General features: G+C 45.2%; 1 protein-coding gene across 1 annotated transcript in view; it reads left to right on the plus strand.

Moving 5' to 3' along the window:
• LOC141128071 (multidrug and toxin extrusion protein 2-like) overlaps positions 1-16,976 on the plus strand; it is a 181,393-nt gene extending 164,417 nt beyond the window's left edge. The window contains exons 16-17 of the mRNA XM_073615137.1: positions 10,511-10,607; positions 16,509-16,976. Coding sequence (XP_073471238.1) covers positions 10,511-10,607; positions 16,509-16,771 — 360 coding nt within the window. The 3' untranslated portion in view covers positions 16,772-16,976. The remainder of the gene's footprint in view (positions 1-10,510; positions 10,608-16,508) is intronic.
• Positions 16,977-19,395: the final 2,419 nt, after the last annotated feature.

Genomic DNA, 19,395 nt, shown 5'->3' on the forward strand with positions numbered 1-19,395 from the left:
TGCGTTCAGATGGGGGGAAATCACCCCTGGAAAAGCCAAATTTAGAAGATGCACACAAATTTCCCAATGTCAACATGTGCTAGCTGCCATCACGGGGGATCAAGGGATGTGTTTTGGGGGAGAAACCCCTTCCTCACCGCTACTTTATTATTGAGGAAGGGGTTGCACCCCCAAAACGCGTCCATTGATCTCCCGTGATGGCAGATAGCACATGTTGACACACTGTGTGCATCCTCCAAATTTGGCTTTGGGAAAAATCACAAAAACATTTAGCACATTGTAGCACACAAAAGAAGAAAGTGATTTGGAGGGGTTTTAAACTCGCCCCAAAACATCAATGATGTTTTTATATTTTGGAATAACATCATTGATGTTTTGCTTGATGATTTCCAATTGTAAATTACACCCCATGATCTCCCCGATCAGGATCTGGGCACTTTCGGATGTGAAAGGATCTGGATCCACAACATCACGATCACCTAAAAAGAGAGAAACCCCAAAATAAATTTGGTTTAAAAAAAATGCCGCCATCCATCTCTTATCTGAGCCTGTGGTTGCAGACACTCACCTGTTGTGGTGACTAGTTCCACCACGTCTTCATCCTCCTGCTCAGCTTGTGTTGGGGGGATTTCCCCTTCTTCCAGAGGGGGGGCTCTGGTCTCCTCAGATGAGGGGTGTCCTCCGAGTCTTTTATCCCCTATGTAAAACAAAAAATGGTATACTTAGCACACAGATATTTAATGTCAGAACTATAAATAGGAAACATTGCTTGGAAGTGAGGTACAATTGTCAATTTTAGCAGAGTTCCAAGATGTAGCTTTTTTAGTGTCCTTTGTCAAGCTTCAATACTTTACCTGTTTGGTACAAGCTTCACAGATGGAGACCCCCCTATAGTATACACTGGAGCACCTGTGTGGCCCCCCTAATAAAAATGGTGTTCTTTTGTCCCACACTATAGTGCTCCAGTGTCCAGATGTGAAAACAGCTGCTCAGTGTCCTCTCCTTACACAGAATCTAGTTTGCATTTCATTCTAGTAACAAAGCCATCTACACAACCCAATTCTTTGAAGACAAGTATAGGGCGTCAAAATGGTGGCCAAATGCATATGGGCTAAACAATGGTATTTTATAGTTGGAACGAAAAATGTTTGATCCGAACGAATAATGTGCCCATGAACATGAAAGTTGCCATTTTAAACTGTACAACAGTTCCTAAAAGCACATGGAGCAGCACGAACGTAATAAACACAAAAAGAATAGGAACACAGCACAACTACTTACTTTTTTGCAGCACTCTCCGGATCTTTATGTACTGCTCATGTTCTCGTAATTTCAGGTCCGACCACCGCTTCCTGAGCTGATCTTTCGATCGTCGTACCCCGAAATTCCGGTGCAGACTCTTCACCACTTTCGCCATGATCTTGGCCTTTCTGATATTGGGGTTGGGGTAAGGCCCATACTTTCCATCATAGTTGGCCTTCTTCAGGATGTCCACCATCTCCAACATCTCCCCAAAGGACATATTTGAGTCCTTAAATCTCCTTCTGGATCGGGACGTTTCAGGCTCCGGCCTTTCCTCCTCCCCCTCCTCCTCCTCCTCCTCGTTGCTACAATTAGCACGCACCTGCTGTCTATCCGCCATGTGCTCTTCCCCCACTGCGCCGAACGAAAAGGGGCGGGGAATAGACTAGAAAGAATGTCAGGGGCGGGCAGAGTTATACGCATGCGCAGTGTGTATAAAGCGTAACACACGTGCGTATTACGTACGATCTGTGAGCGGAGGAAGGAGCATCGGAGACGCCGATCGTGATAACGAAGGTAAGATCTAAACTTGCGCCTATACTGCTTCGAAATGGAAGCCTATATTGTAACAAGATTAGGGGAGTTTTGCCTGACATTAGGGTTTGTCTTGTGTTGTGTCTTGCAGAGAAAATGGATGGGTTCAACGACCACAATTTCCTGCCCCTGTTCATAGACAAGTACAGGGAGCTGCCCTGTCTGTGGCAAGTGAGACACCCCCACTATAATCACAAACAGAAGAGGCAGGCAGCGCTGGAGAAACTGCTGGAGTTGGTGAAGCCGGTGGTCCCCACAGCAACCATCCCTTATTTAAAAGCCAAAATTGGTGGCCTGAGGAGCACATATCTTAGGGAGCGCAAGAAGGTCACAGATTCCCAGAGATCCGGAGCTGCAGCAGATGACATTTATGTCCCCAGGCTGTGGTACTATGAGAGACTGCGATTTCTGTCAGACCACACTGAAGTCAGGGAATCCCTCTCCACTCTTCCTTCCACTCTTCCTTCCACCCCAGCTGAGGCTTCCGATGTCCAACCTGAGCCATCCAGCCAGGAAGAAGTGGAGGAGCCCAGCTGGAGTCAGGTATAGCATTCTTCTACAGATTTCTGGTCAATAAATAAATGATGTTTACTAGATGTTATTATTGATCACTAATTGCTGATTAAAAAAAGTGTTTTACATATCAATAGACAGTAGTGGGCACCCAAAATTGGGACAAGAATGAAAAATGCTGGGCTCAGAAGGATAGTCTGTTATATTTGTTAACATTCAATTTGCAGCAGTCAGGAGGTGAAAATTGTGTGTGATTGATGAATAAAAAACTCAAACTATGTCCCTTTTTCATACACAGGAAGACCTCAGCCAGGAGGAGGTTGTGGAATGTGGCAGTCAGGAGGAGGCGGAGGTTAGTGGCAGCCAGGAGGAGGCGGGGCTAAGTGTCAGCCAAGAGAAGCCTGGGACCAGTCGCAGCCTGACTGAGTCTCAGGTCCCTCCCCTCCGCCTGCCATATAAACGAGCCAGGAAGGCCACTCCGAGTCCCGTGCAGGATTCAGCGTTCAGGCTGATCCAGGAGGCTTCTGCGTCCCTCAGAGCCTTACCCACTCCTGAAGAGGCCTTTGCCTGCATGGCTGCCACCAAATTGCAGGGCATGCAGGAGGGTCAACGCAGGCTCTGTGAGGACCTGCTTTATAAAGTCCTACGTAAGGGGGTGAGTGGGGAACTAACACCCAAGACCGACGTGGTTGAGTTGGACCATCCTCCTCCTCCTCCTCCTCTTGCTGCCACAACTCCACCACCACAGCCACCGCGTGGAAGGAGGCATGGAAAGAAGACCAGAGAGTGATGACCCTGGGTTCAGTCTGATCTGACAGAAGATGCAGTCTCTCGTATGACCACAGCCTGGGGACACAGATGTCATCTGCTGCTTTCCGGATCTCTGGGACTTCTGGACCAGACTGCCCTCCCTTAGATAAGGACTCCTCAGGCCACCAATTTGGCTTTCAAATTATTGATGTCTGCCCTGGGGGTCCAAGGCTTCACCCACTTCTGCAGTTTCTCCAGCGTTGCCTCCCTCTTTGTTTAGTTGTGACCCCTTAATAAAATTTTTTAGGTAAATTATACTCTCCTGTGTGTGTTTTCATCCAAAAAGGACAGTTTGTTGGTGAGGATTCAGGTACATTTCTAACATAAAATGTGAAATTAACAAGGGACAACAACACCAAACAATCTCCTACAGATTAAATAGAAAAAAAACATATCAATGGTGTTGTGGGAACTTGTCACAAAAAACACACACAAACATTTTCGGGAGTACAAATCAAAATCGCAAAAAAAATAAAAATAAAATACAAACACAAAAAAAGAATCTACATTAAAGCCAAAAAATATATAAAAAATATACAAAAATATGTTGTCAGATGTGAGAAATCAAAATATATTGAGGGAATCACGATAAATAGTAACGAAATAAGTTTGTGAGAAGTGTGTGTTAATATGAGCAGCAAAATTACTTAATTCTTGTCACATTATAAAGAAGAAGAGAGTGCGCTGTATTAAACCATTTTGAACATTGCAGCATGACGAAAGTGCTGTATCCATTGCGAACGCTAAGTTTACCAGAACGAGCTGTTCCGTCTTGGAATTTCTTCTGAGCATGCGTGGCACTTTGTGCGTCGGAACAGGCCACACACGGTCGGAATTGACGCGATCGGATTTTGTTGTCGGAAAATTTTATCTCCTGCTCTCCAACTTTGTGTGTCAGAAAATCCGATGGAAAATGTCCGATGGAACCCACACACGGTCGGAATTTCCGACAACACGCTCCGATCGGAAATTTTCCATCGGAAAATCCGACCATGTGTACGGGGCATTAGACTCCGCGCCCTGGGGAATCTATGCTCTAGCTCCCAGTGGGATCTGTGTTAGTGATCCAGTAGACCTGCTTCCTGAACCTCCCAGGGTTCAATCCGCAGCAGTCAGTCCTAGGGTCCACTACCTAGCGGTGCACTTCCGACTCCTACAGAGTGCATCTGTCACCTAGCCTCAAGGTGACCTGACACTGAGTCACCTGTGCTGCCTGAAAGTGTCTTTGAACACGCACTCCAGGAATGGCCTACAGTCAGGTATATGCTTGGCTAGACTGCAGTGAGATGAAGCTAAACTGTATACAGTGTGTGTGTATATATATATATATATATATATATATATATATATATATATATATATAAATCCGGGATGTATATATATATATATATATATATATATATATATATATATATATATATATATATATACTAAATACACTGCAGATAACTGTATCGCCTGGATATTCAATTTGTGTAATACACGGTTATATATAACCTTCATTTTAACATGTTTGGAAAACAGATTAAAAAATAATTGTGATCACATTGTTTATCAATAGATTAATTAACCCGGCACATTTTGTTATGATATATGTGTAGTCATACCATGGGTGTCCTTTACACTAATCTAATCCCAGCACATTCTTTTTTGAGACAGAGAAAAGGGAGGGGGTCTGCAGAGAGCTAACAGCACACACAAGCTGTAGAACTAAAGGTTCCAGCATTCACACACATATACGAATATCTCTCTAAAATCTTTTTACCATTTGTACACAACAAATGCATATCATTTTCTCACTTTCTTTTAACTCTTTAATATTTCCCTGCTTAAATTTTGCTTTCCTTATTTTGCTCTGATATCCTTTGCATCCCATGTATTGTAATCCCATACTTCACATACTCTAGCTTTTATGATTCTATGATCAGATGGACAGCCATAGTGCTCATCCCATCTTCCCTCTCTGACAACATATAAAGTATTCTGTTTTAACTCTCATTTCTCTGTTTTGACTTTACTAGTTGTAGTGCCTGACCCCAAATTCATCCCACAACTTAACATCAAAATGTCTCTTTCTGTCTAGTGCTAATTGTCATCCTTGATCCATCCTACTCACATAGATAGCTGTTTCTCTAGCTGTTTACTCTGCATGATTCTTAGTCCCTGTGGACTTTGGTAACCCAGTTACCCATTGTGGATCCCTGTCCACTCTAACCATTTATCTAGGGGCTCAGTATAGGCGGAACCGCACCTTCGGTTCAAATATTTTATAGCGCTTCTCTTGAGCTGGGCATTTTTTGAGGGTCTCTTACCCTTTACTCTCTTAATTAATTTAATGCCCATAATGACTGGCCAGTCTTTTTCTCTTCTCTACTTGTGCCTATACCCTCCTACCTCTAAACTTCTTTATCTAGCAGATGTACTACATATACCCGTGAACAGCACTATTGATCCCTTTCTTATCAATAACACTCCAACAGACCGTAGACAGTGACAACATAACATATAACCACCAATCAATACAGTTCTATTAAGGGGAGTAAAATAGGTGCCCTTTGTCCCGAAAATGCCTCAACTGCCATAGAAATTGTTCGGGATGCAAAGAAAAACCCACAGGTAACCTCAGGAGAAATATAGGCTGCTCTGGAATAAGATGATGTGGTTGTTTTTAAGGAGCACAATACGATGATACTTGAACAAAAAAGAGCTGCATGGTCAAGTTGCCAGAAAGAAGCCTTTACTGCACAAGTTATACAAAAAAGCCTGGTTACAATATGCCCAACAACACCTTGACATGCTTAGTTTTTTGGCTCCTTTTAAAATCATAATGATAACAGAAATCACCCAAATGGCCCTGATCAAAAGTTTACATACCCTGGAATGATTTCTGTTTATCATTGTGATTTTAAAAGGAGCCGAAAAACTATATGATAATAAATGGCTTCATGTGATCACTATCCTTGAATAAAAGACATTTTTTTGGCATGATTAGTCATATTTTCAATATAAATGCCAAAATTTCACAATTTCTGCCAGGGTATGCAAACTTCATCGACACCCTTTATGCCCTGTACACACGGTCGGACATTGATCGGACATTCCGACAACAAAATCCATGGATTTTTTCCGACGGATGTTGGCTCAAACTTGTCTTGCATACACACGTTCACACAAAGTTGTTGGAAAATCTGATCGTTCTGAACGCAGTTACCTAAAACACGTATGTCAGGACTATAAACGGGGCAGTAGCCATTAGCTTTCCTCTCTTAATTTATTCTGAGCATGCGTGGCACTTTGTGCATCGGATTTGTGTACACACGAACGGCATTTCTGACAACGGATTTTGTTGTCGGAAAATTTTATAGCAAGCTCTCAAACTTTGTGTGTCCTATGGAAAATGTGTGATGGAGCCTACACATGGTACGAATTTCCGAGAACAAGGTCCTATCACACATTTTCCATCGGAAAATCCTATCGTGTGTACAGGGAATTCTGTTGGGGTGCAGCATCAAAAGTGTTGGTGTTTGTGCCCAATTCATGTACCTGTCCCAGACAGGTACATGAATTTTCCATGACTGCACCGGGGAAGGAGTGCCCATATTGGACACTCCTTCCCTAGTGCACTTACTCCCATCCGCCCTCCCCATCCACTGTGCCCATCACACTGACAGATGTTTGGCTAAGTAGTTTTGTAATAGGAGTGGGCGGAACTAACCCCTCACATCATTACCTAAGCTAATGTCTGGGTGACTGGGTGGGCAGAGCCTGATGGGGAACTGTGAGACTAGTTTCCCTTTATGTTTGCTCCACTTTTGATTGGTAGCGGACAGCAGTGGGCGGATCCAGAGCCGCTATTTCGTAAAATAGTGGATTTCAAATCCTCCCACTACTGTGCATTGTCACTCAAAAGTTATGTGGACCTGACTGGGAACTAGTCTCCCGGTTTCCCATCAGTCTACACCCACCCAGTAACAAGTCATTTTCTAAATATTTGGGTAATGACATCAGCTATATCCTTGGCATTTTTGCTTACAAATAGCTTTTTAGCCAGGGAATTTACCTGCTGACAGCTAAATGGGGCTGGGAAAACAGCACTGTGTGGGAAGCTGTCACATATATGACAACTTCCCAGCACAGGCATGGCCCACTCTAAGAAATGGCATACCTCTGCATGCCAGATCAGAGTCTGTAAGCAGGTGGGCAAGGAAGCTGGAGGCTGTACTTCAATTGGGTTGTGTCACGATATGGGTACAAGTTCCCTCCTGTGACGGAATTGGGCACCTGAGGCGGAATGCCAGGACATCTATAATTAGGTTGTGTGGGAATACCTGGTCATCCCACAGCCCTTCCTAACCCTTGAAGGGGACACTGTTATCACCAGGGAATCAGAGTGTTTACCGAGAACCCAGTCTGGGACGGCACATCTATATGGACCACATAGAACTGGTATGCCCCAATGCATGTCCCATTATCCTACAAATAGGCAGGGTTACCCTACCAGACCATGTGTACTACATTTATATGTCATGTTTTATTGCAGTTACTGACTGTGTTACTATGCATTGGGTTGTTGTATTTTAATGTTTGATTTCATTGTATGCCAATGAGTTTATGTTTGCATTTACCTGTTAAAATCTACACATGGTTATGTATGGTGTCAGTATTTTTGTATATTGTTCTAAAGTATACTCAGCCATTCATTTCATTGTGTTTTTAATACAGGGACATACTGTATTTAAGAGGCGGGGAGTGTAAGCAGGTGTTTAAAATGTTACTTGTGATCTTCACTAATGATGTATTTAAGAGTTAATGTATGGTAATGCAGGGGTGCTGTGCCTGTCCTTTTTAGCCTGTAGTGCTTTTTGTAGTAGGGATACTGTATATATTGTATATAGTGAAAGGGAGTAGGGCCAGTGAGTTGGTTGATCGTGGGAGCTGTAAAAGCCATACACATAGAGATGTAGAGCTGCACCTAAATTGGGGTCACCCGGTAGTGGGACCATAAGGCAGGACAGAAAAGTTAGAGCCATGTCAGTACCAGCTGCAAACTACAAGCCAAAGCAATGAGCACCATAGCATAGCCCAAGTCCAGCATAGTATACAAGGGGAGAAGAGGATTACCAACATGTTTTCTAACCTGTTGCATTGCCCATATAACTGTTGGAGAAATGTAATGTGAAGATTTGAAGGAACTGATATTTTACACCATTTTATTCAAGTAAAGAAGTTCTGCTTTCCTAACAAAATTGGTCTAAATTACTGGTGAAGAAAATAAGAGAGTGCTACTACAGTGAATGGAAGTGAGGAACAAAGTGTGCATTTTCAGGTTAACCTCAGGGTGATGGACAGTGAGAAGTAAAAACGTAGGGAAGAGCAGCCCGTTTAGGAGAGGTGGTCAGTGACAGAAGTTCCATTGGAGGGGTGGATTGGTGGCTTTATGGTCTACCTAGGGCCCACTGTGTAACAGAACCCTTTCAGGGATTGGGCCTGGACCACAGGTGTGCAAGGTAGAATATACAACAGCTTCTCTCCATGTCTTTGGGCTAAAGTAAAGTGTAACGCATAATGTTAATAATAGTGCTGGTAGAGGCAAATCAGTGTTTAACCACTTCATGCAAATCAATGTACCCGTACGTTGGTACGTTGACGCTAAATACCGAGGTTCTGGCAGCAGCTAGCTACCATAACTCCGGTATTTTCGGGAACGGTGTGCATTTCTCTTTATGTTAAAAGTGGTCTCCGCAGCGGATTCGCCGCAAGATCACTTTTATCGGCGGCGGGAGAGGTGCTCCCCCTACCGCCACGCTCAGGTCGTCTCCGCCGCTTAACGGACCCGCCGGTAAGCTGCGGAGACGATTGCGTCCTCTCCTGTGGATGCCTGGCTGCTGACTGAGGAGAAGATGACCCCTGCTTGGATCCATGGCATTGGAGGGCGGAAGCGACGTCAAACGTCACTTCCGCCCATAGCTCTTAAAGGAGAGGTTTTTTTTTTATTATTTTATTATTATTTTTTTTTTTTTTTTTTGCATTTTAGAGTAAATATTTATTTTTATTTATTTATTTCAGGTACTTATATAGCGCCGTCAATTTACGCAGCGCTTTACATATATTGTACATTCACATCAGTCCCTAACCTCAAGGAGCTTACAATCTAAGGTCCCTAACTCACATTCATACATACTAGGGACAATTTAGACAGGATCCAATTAACCTACCAGCATGTCTTTGGAGTATGGGAGGAAACCGGAGTACCCGGAGGAAACCCACGCAGACACAGGGAGAACATGCAAACTCCAGGCAGGTAGTGTCGTGGTTGGGATTCGAACCAATGACCCTTCTTACTGCTAGGCGAAAGTGCTACCCACTGCACCACTGTGCCGCCCACATATGAGATCTGAGGTCTTTTTGACCCCAGATCTCATATTTAGGAGGTCCTGTTATGCTGTTTTTCTATTACAAGGGATGTTTACATTCCTTGTAATAGGAATAAAAGTGACCCTTTTTTTTTTTTCAAACTGTGTCAAAATAAAAAACTAAAAGTAAAATAAATAAGAAAAATTATTTTTTTTTTAAAGCACCCCATCCCAACGGGCTCGTGCACAGAAGCGAACGCATACATGAGTAGCACCTGCATTTAAAAACGTTGTAAGGGAATTGCCACGATCATTAGAGCGAAAGCAATAATTCTAGCCCTAGACCTCTTCTGTAACTCAAAACTGGTAACCTGTAGAAATTTTTAAACATCGCCTATATTTAAGGGTAAAAGCTTGTTGCCATTCCATGAGTGGGCGCAATTTTGAAGCGTAACATGTTGGGTATCAATTTACTCGGCGTAACATTATCTTTCACAATATAAAAAAATTGGGCTAACTTTACTGTTGTCTTATTTTTTAATTCAAAAAAGTGTATTTTTTCCAAAAAAAAGTGCGCTTGTAAGACCGTTTTGCAAATATGGTGTGACAGAAAGTATTGCAACAACCGCCATTTTATTCTCTAGGGTATTAGAAATATATATATATATATATATATATATTTGGGGGTTCTAAGTAATTTTCTAGCAAAAAAAAATGATTTTAACTTGTAAACAACAAGTGTAAAAAAGAGGCTCGGCCCTTAAGTGGTTAACACCATAATGACTCTGTAGTCAGTGCCAGGACAGGTGTCACTGGCAAATGAAAAGACAAATCTTTCTGGTGTAGGGCCTGGTTCAGTAGCTTGGCCTCTGGCTCACACGAGTAAGCAGTGTCAGTGTTAGTGTACCTAAAGAAAAATTATAAAACTGACAGGTTCTTAAAGTGATGGAATATTATTTGTATTGTATGCACCTAATTTATATATTTCACTTTGCCAGGCTAAAATAAGAGCTGGAGTGAAACCATTAAAAGTCCTGGACCCCAGTATTTCACAAATAGATGATTCAATATCTAAATTTGACTTGGTGGAAAGTGGTAAGTTGACCACACAAAAGAGCGAGCCATGTGTTGCTATATTGTTTTATATATGGTAAAAGAAAGTTGTCAATTTCTAAATGTATGGAAGGGTAAATACGGAAACAATGTAAGATGCCTATTGATACCTTTAATCTACTTTAATGTAGTGACTTGACTGGGCCTGGGTACCAAGGATGCAAGTCTCTATTTTTAAAGCTAAATTATGGGCTGATTAATAAATGTATCCCCTAGAAAAAAAGAGCACCGGATCCTTTATCAGCTCAGGTGGTTGGAGGCAAACAATGTTAATAACTTTTAAAAGCCCACAGGTAGGCTTTGAGGTGGACTAACAACGATTTCATAGGATCCCCAAATAACGGGTTTCTTCACTTGTGCCTAACTTGTAGATTCCATTGACGGGGTGTTCACATTGCATTGATGTTTTACCACTATGTTCCAAAACTCTCTCCAAAAGTCTCTGTAACACATTCAACAGTGCTCAGTTCTCTATAAATTACTTCACTTATATTTGTCTCCCTGTTCCTGAGTGTGTGCTTTAATCCTGTAGAAGAGGTTCCTTACTAGGGATGAGTGTTGTACTTCCACACTTTTGGAAAGCACATCTGCTCACTCTCTATTCCCAGGCACCCCTCTGGTTTGGTGAATAGGAGTCTATTCCCTCCTACCCTTTACCAATGCTGTATCCTGGCCTAAGCCGACAAGGCCTAGGGCAGCACGGAAAGAGCCCCTCCCGGCTTGCGCTACACTGTTAGTGTAGCGCCAGTCTTATGGGGCGGACTGGGCTGAGAGGCAAATTAGTCTAGCGCCCCCATAAAGCGGCCGCACTGCTTCCGGTATGCGGGCGGCCGGCCGGCATTCTGCAACTGTGGGGGGGGGGGGGGGGGGCGCTTCTAATTTTGACTGTCCTACAAACCTTCCTCACTATGCTATATGTTTTCTGCTGCACCATTGACATAGTTATATCTTCTTAGTCCTCTCCATAAAATTATCAGAAATGTGTGCTTAAAGTAGAACTATAGGCAACACTTTTTTTTTTCCGTTTTGGATAGAATAAGGGAAGGTCATAGCCCCTGGCAGTTTATTTTTTAACATCCCTGTCCCATTGCAGAGATTTCCATTCACTTCCCGCCCTATAGCTGAACAGGAAGTGAGAAGAAATCTATGGAAATTAAGGGAATCCATTGCCCCCCCCAAGGCCCTCAGAACTAATGTCCCCACTCAAAAAATTCAGGGTGGGTCTTAAACAGCAAGGGGTGTGGCCTTGACAGGAAGGGGTGGGTCATATTTAAATTAGGGGGTGCACGAGTTTAGTCAGGCCTAGGGCAGCACAAAACCTAAATACACTACTGCCCTTTACACATAAAGCAAAAGTATCTTTTTATACCCACCCTTCCTCTGTCTTTGGCCTTTAACATCTCCACACCAGATTTTAGACTAATTTAAGAAGTAATGTGCTACCAATTACCCAGGGATATATTCCTACAGCTGCAGAAAAACCCTTCCAACATAAATACCACCCATCCATTTTTAAAGAAAGTCCTGTCAAGGCCTATATTTATATACACATGCAAGCACACAGACATATAGAACCATTAGGTCTGCTTTCCAGACATAATCCAGGAAAAATATTTAATCATGCTTGCATATTTTAGCAATACTTTTGTGATATTGTTGTCACATACCTGATAGCAGACTGAAATGAGTAGGTCAGCCTCTATTGTATCTCCAGCCCAGACACCTCTGAGCATGGAACAGATAGTGTCAAGACACAGGAGGAACATGAGTGCCGCTAGATGTTGATAGCAGAACCTTGGGCTGGTGATGTCGAGCTGGAAGAGCTGGCTGAACATCAGGTCAGAAACAGCCGAGCTGCAAGATGGACTAGTTGGGGTTCACGAGGAAGTCTGAATGTACTGTGGGTTCAGGAGGTGGGGCTTGACAGTACTCCCAGTTAGTTTATGGCAGCCATGCACATCAAAGGTTGCAGCAGATGATAGACCCTTGGTAATGGTGTTGAGCTGATGCAGAAGCGTGATCACAGAGGTAGCCATGGGCAGCAACGAACTAATAGTGAGGTACAGAGGCATAAGCAGGATCAGAGTCATAAAGGAGCTGAGGTAAAGAACCCTTGATCAGAAGTAAGAGCAATATCCAGGATCAGATCAGAAGCAAGCCAGGTCAGGAACAAAAGGAAAATGCAGGACTATAGCAAGGCACATGGATTAGCTGAAGATCAGTCAGCACTGGCCCTGGATAAGGGCATCCTTTAATTCTGGTGCCAACATAGACTGTGAATGTGCTCCCATGTCTGCCCGTTTTCCTGCGGACATGCGCGCACCTGGTCAATGTTTATTAAGCTTGCCATGTACATGTTTTCTGAGCCAGCCAGCTTACAGGAATTCCCTGACACTTGTGTAATAAATGCTATAATTTAGTGTTTCTAAAGAAAATTAACTGTATGTGAGCATTAGGCCAGGTTCATGTTTGTGTGTTGCAAGAACAAGCGCAAAATCACATGCATTCCCATAGCATGCAAAAAACACACATTCTTTTCGCAGGTGTGCGGTGGTGCCATTAATTCCTAATGGCATCCCAATGTACCTTGTTAAGGTGCACAATTTTGTTTGTGCCAAAATTCATGGTAACAAAGTACATTTTGGTGCAGCTCCATTTACAAAGAGTGGATGCACATGCGGAGCCCCCCTCACATCAGGTGTCCCAAGCGGAGCCCCCCTCACATCAGGAGTCCCCAGCGGAGCCCCCCTCACATCAGGAGTCCCCAGCGGAGCCCCCCTCACATCAGGAGTCCCCAGTGGAGCCCCCCTCACACCAGGAGTCCCCAGCGGAGCCCTCCTCACACCAGGAGTCCCCAGCGGAGCCCCCCTCACACCAGGAGTCCCCAGCGGAGCCCCCCCTTACATCAGGAGTCCCCAGCGGAGCCCCCCTCACATCAGGAGTCCCCAGCAGAGCCCCCCTCACATCAGCAGTCCCCAGCACAGCCCCCCTCACATCAGGAGTCCCCAGCGGAGCCCCCTTAAATCAGGTGTCCCCAGCGGAGCCCCCCCTCACATCAGGTGTCCCAAGCGGAGCCCCCCTCACATCAGGAGTCCCCAGCAGAGCCCCTCTCACATCAGGAGTCCCCAGCGGAGCCCCCCTCACATCAGGAGTCCCCAGCGGAGCCCCCCTCACACCAGGAGTCCCCAGCGGAGCCCCCCTCACACCAGGAGTCCCCAGCGGAGCCCCCCTCACACCAGGAGTCCCCAGCGGAGCCCCCCTCACATCAGGAGTCCTCTGCGGAGTCCCCTTCACATCAGGAGTCCCCAGCGGAGCCCCCCTCATACCAGGAGTCCCCAGCGGAGCCCCCCTTTACATCAGGTGTCCCCAACGGAGCCCCCCCTCACATCAGGTGTCCCCAGCTGAGCCCCCCTCACATCAGGTGTCCCCAGCGGAGCCCCCCTCACATCAGGAGTCCCCAGCGGAGCCCCCCTCACATCAGCAGTCCCCAGCGCAGCCCCCCTCACATCAGGAGTCCCCAGCGGAGCCCCCTTACATCAGGTGTCCCCAGCGGAGCCCCCCTCACATCAGGTGTCCCAAGCGGAGCCCCCTTCACATCAGGAGTCCCCAGCAGAGCCCCCCTCACATCAGGAGTCCCCAGCGGAGCCCCCCTCACATCAGGAGTCCCCAGTGGAGCCCTCCTCACATCAGGAGTCCCCAGCGGAGCCACCCTCACACCAGGAGTCCCCAGCGGAGCCCCCCTCACACCAGGAGTCCCCAGAGGAGCCCCCCCTTACATCAGGAGTCCCCAGCGGAGCCCCCCTCACATCAGGAGTCCCCAGCGGAGCCCCCCTCACATCAGCAGTCCCCAGCGCAGCCCCCCTCACATCGGGAGTCCCCAGCGGAGCCCCCTTACATCAGATGTCTCCAGCGGAGCCCCCCCTCACATCAGGAGTCCCCAGCGGACCCCCCCTCACATCAGGAGTCCCCAGCGGACCCCCCCTCACACCAGGAGTCCCCAGCGGAGCCCCCCTCACACCAGGAGTCCCCAGCGGAGCCCCCCCCTCACACCAGGAGTCCTCAGCGGAGCCCCCTCACATCAGGAGTCCTCAGCGGAGTCCCCTTCACATCAGGAGTCCCCAGCGGAGCCCCCCTCATACCAGGAGTCCCCAGCAGACCCCCCCTCACATCAGGAGCCCCCAGAGGAACCCCCCTCACATCAAAAGTCCTCAGCGGAGCCCCCCTCACATCAGGAGTCCCCAGCAGAGCCCCCCTCATACCAGGAGTCCCCAGTGGACCCCCCTCACATCAGGAGTCCCCAGCGGAGCCCCCCTCACACCAAGAGTCCCCAGCGGAGCCCCCCTCACACCAGGAGTCCCCAGTGGAGCCCCCCTCACATCAGGAGTCCCCAGCGGAGCCCCCCTTACATCAGGAGTCCCCAGTGGAGCCCCCCTTACATCAGGTGTCACCAGCGGAGCCCCCCTTACATCAGATGTCCCCAGCGGAACCCCCCTCACATCAGATGTCCCCAAGAAGCCCCCCCTTACATCAGATGTCCCCAGCGGACCCCCCCTCACATCAGGAGTCCCCAGCGGAGCCCCCCTTCACATCAGGAGTCCTCAGCGGAGCCCCCCTCACATCAGGAATCCTCAGCGGAGCCCCCTCACATCAGGAGTCCTCAGTGGGGCCGCCCTCACATCAGAAGTCTTCAGCGGAGCCCCCCCTCACATCAGGAGTCCCCAGCTGGGCCCCCTCACATCAGGAGTCCCCAGCAGAGCCCCCCCTCACATCAGGTGTGCCCAGTGGAGCCCCCCTCACATCAGGTGTCCCCAGTGGAGCCCCCCTCACATCAGGTGTCCCCAGTGGAGCGTCCCTTACATCAGATGCCCCCAGCGGTGCCCCCCCTTACCTCAGGTGTCTTGGTAGGAGGTGGTATACACAATACTGTCTCCCTCCGCCGGCTGCATGGTTACATTAGAACCCCCGCCCCTTTCCATAACAGACCAGCAGTGGGGCGGGGGGGTAGGTGGGGCGAGGCGGAGTGGGGCAGAGGGTGGGCGGCGACTTAGGAGCTCCGTCTAGCCCCCCACAGCCGTCCTCCTGGTCTTCTTAAAATGGCGGCCGGCGGAGACAATGTCTCCACCGGTCGCGGACCTCTAGCGGCGGCAGGCGGCGTCGGTGAAAATCCGTGAAGAACCGGATTTCTCGGGACATTTCCCGGGAAACTATAAAATCAGGTATATAGTCTAAATCCAGGGAAAGTCCCAGGAAATCCGGGACAGTTGGTAACTATGATTTCACCACACCCACAGGGCTTAGTCATGACTAAGCCCTGTGGGTGTGGTGAAATGTGTCAGTGGTGTGTCCTGGATGGAGCTGAGCTGAAGCCGTTTTTTTCTTGGAAGGCTTGGCATGGTTACATTTGTGATTACACATCACACTCAGTTAACTGTGGGATCAGGGCTATTTAATTAATTTAAGTTGTAATTTGTATGTGCCCAGGGAAGTGGTAGACCCTGCAGTAGTGTGAGTGTGCAACAAAAAAAAGGGATAAAGACACAGAGCAGGAATGAGAAAAAATAAATCTATAAATAGACAATTTTTGTTATAATGTGCACTTAAATTACAGTAACCCATATTTTCAACCAATTACTCCTTTTCAATATATCTTAGATACATATTTTGCGTGCCTATATTTTTATTGTATAAGTATAAAGTTTTTTTTTTTTTGTTTTTTTTTACCCTTGGAACATGAAAGGTTTTGGAGCATTTAGCAGACCCTCTCACTAAGGTTGAGAACCACTGAATAAGAACATAGATAGGCCTTACATAGATCTCTGAATATTTACCTATATAACATAATAATAGTAATGATGATATCTTTATATCTCTGCTGTATTACAGGGGACACAACAAAATCTTATTCCAGCTTTGATGCTATTCCCATGCAGGACATGACCTCTGCAGAAGATCATACAAAGCAACAGGAAATAAAAGATGATCTACCAATGGAAACAACTAATGTTGTGGGTGAAATCCTCTCCACTAAACAGCTGATTGTTCGGAGGGGACTAGCATTGCTTCTATCTATTAGTGTACTTATGATTGGTATTGCTATTAAGCTATTTACTACCAAAAGATACGCAGGAACTGATAAGCCTCAATGAACGCACTTAAACAAGTATGTTATGTTTCAAGGACAATGTCACCACTACATCAAGTTCCAAAAACCTTTGTAATCCTTTTCCTAAGTAACTAGTTCTTTGGGTTTTTCCATACAAAAAAAGTGAAAAATCAGCAAGTACAGGACACAACAATATAGCCTACAGTAAAGTAATTGAGGTAATTAAATGGCTAACAAAAACATGTCAAGCAGGGACTTCAAACATAGCCATGAGATTTAGCATTACAGAGTACAATTTAGCACAATGTTAGCAATTAAATATCTGTAAATAAATTATAAATATAGTACCAACCTCTTTGATTGTAAAAGAACAGTGTGTGATTTGTTTTAGTTCACTGAACATGCATAGTATTATAACAGGTTTGTAACACTGAGTAGGGTATACCACCTATCCCCTATAGTCTGTTCATAACTAAATCTGGAGGTGCAAGGGTAGGGTTACTAAGCCACCCATTCCTGATCTTCTCAAATGTGAGTGTAAGTTAAGCTTTCTATGGTTAGTTCGGAATTTACCTGTCTAACCAGATGCACATTGTAAGGGGTTGGGGGTGATAACCAGTGTTGCGCTATAATTTTCTATTTATCTATTAGTGTACTTATGATTGGTATTGTTATTAAGCTATTTACTACCAAAAGATAATGCAGGAACTGATGAGTCTCAATGAACGCACTTAACCACTTCAGCCCCAGAGGATTGGGCTGCTCAATGACCAGAGCACTTTTTACAATTTGGCACTGCGCTGCTTTAACTGGTAATTGCACAGTCATGCAATGTTGTACCCAAACAAAATTTATGTCCTTTTTTTCCCCACAAATAGAGCTTTCTTTTGATGGTATTTGATTGCCTCTGCGATTTTTATTTTTTTGCGATATAAATGGAAAAAGACCGAAAATTTGGAAAAAATTATGTTTTCTACTTTTTGTTATAAAAAAAATCAATAAACTCAATTTTAGTCATACATTTAGGCCAAAATGTATTCAGCCACAAGCCTTTGGTAAAAAAAATGTTAATAAGCGTATATTTATTGGTTTACGCAAAAGTTATAGCGTCTACAATCTAGGGTACATTTTTTGGAATTTATGCAGCTTTTAGTTTGACTGCCTATCTCATTTCTTGAGGTGCTAAAATGGCAGGGCAGTACAAATCCCCCCCCCCCCCAAATGACCCTATTTTGGAAAGTAGACACCCCAAGGAAATTGCTGAGAGGCATGTTGAGCCCATTGAATATTTTATTTTACATTACATACATACATACATTCTGCTGCTTCTCCGGAGAACGGGGATACCACATGTGTGAGACTTTTTGGGAGCCTAGCCGTGTACAGGACCCCGAAAACCAATCACCGCCTTCAGGCTTTCTAAGGGCGTAAAATGGTGATTTCACTTCCTCACTAGGGATGAGCTTTCTGTTCTGGTTGAACATGAGTTCGACTCGAACATTGGCTGTTCGTCGAAAACCGAACATTATGGGCCGTTCGCGCCAAATTCGAGCGGCGCATAATGGCCCATAATGCACTGCGGGAGCACAGTGCATTGCTGTATGATGATTGGCCAAAACATGCACCATGTCCTGCATGCTTTGGCCAATCCCAGCGCCCTCAGCTAAGACAGTCATAATTGGCCAAAGGCAGGGTGCCTTTGGCCAAACATGGCTCAGGGGGACTAAGTCTATACCCCACACTATATAAGGCTGCCTGCACGCCGGGTCCGTATAGTGTGTTGTTGGCGTGGACGGAGAGAGAGTGTCATTTAGATTGAGCAGGCAGGCAGGTTATTCAGTTAGCTGCATTGTATTTAATATATATATATACAGACAGTCATATGTATACTGTATCCAGATATATCTATATCTGACTGCAGTGTTCCTTGTGTACTGTTTCTAATATATTTCAGGCAGGCAGGTTATTCAGTTAGCTGCAGTGTATTTAATATATGTATATATATATATATATATATATATATATATATATATATATATACAGACAGTCTTGTAATATGTATATACACAAATATATATATATATATATATATATATATATATATATATATATATATATATCCACTCACTGTATCCAGTTTAGCTATAGTGTTAGTGTATTTAATATCTATCTATCTATCTATCTATCTATCTATCTATCTATCTATCTATCTATCTATCTATCTATCTATATATATATACAGACAGTCTTGTGTATATATATATATATATATATATATATATATATCCACTGTATCCAGTTTAGCTATATCTGTCTGCAGGCCGTTCCTGGTGTACTGTTTCTAATATACTTCAGGCAGTGTACACAGTACACAGTACTGTGCACCCATAGTGCAGTTGCTACTACTTTTCTGGTGGTGTACACAGTACACCCATAGTTGTTATTACACTTCTGTTGGTGTACACAGTACCGTGCACCCATAGTGCAGTTGCTACTACTTTTCTGGTGGTGTACACAATACAGTACACCCATAGTTGTCATTACATGGGCTCAAGCCCATGGGCTCTGTCCAATAAGGGGCCCCACGGGCAGGGCCGGATACACGGCAAACACCCGCCCGCTAGCCAGCCCGTTTCGTCGGTACTGCTGCTTATTTCACGGCGACCG

The sequence above is a fragment of the Aquarana catesbeiana genome, linkage group LG02 (genome assembly GCF_042186555.1).
Source record: "Aquarana catesbeiana isolate 2022-GZ linkage group LG02, ASM4218655v1, whole genome shotgun sequence".
Taxonomy (NCBI): Eukaryota; Metazoa; Chordata; class Amphibia; order Anura; family Ranidae; genus Aquarana; species Aquarana catesbeiana.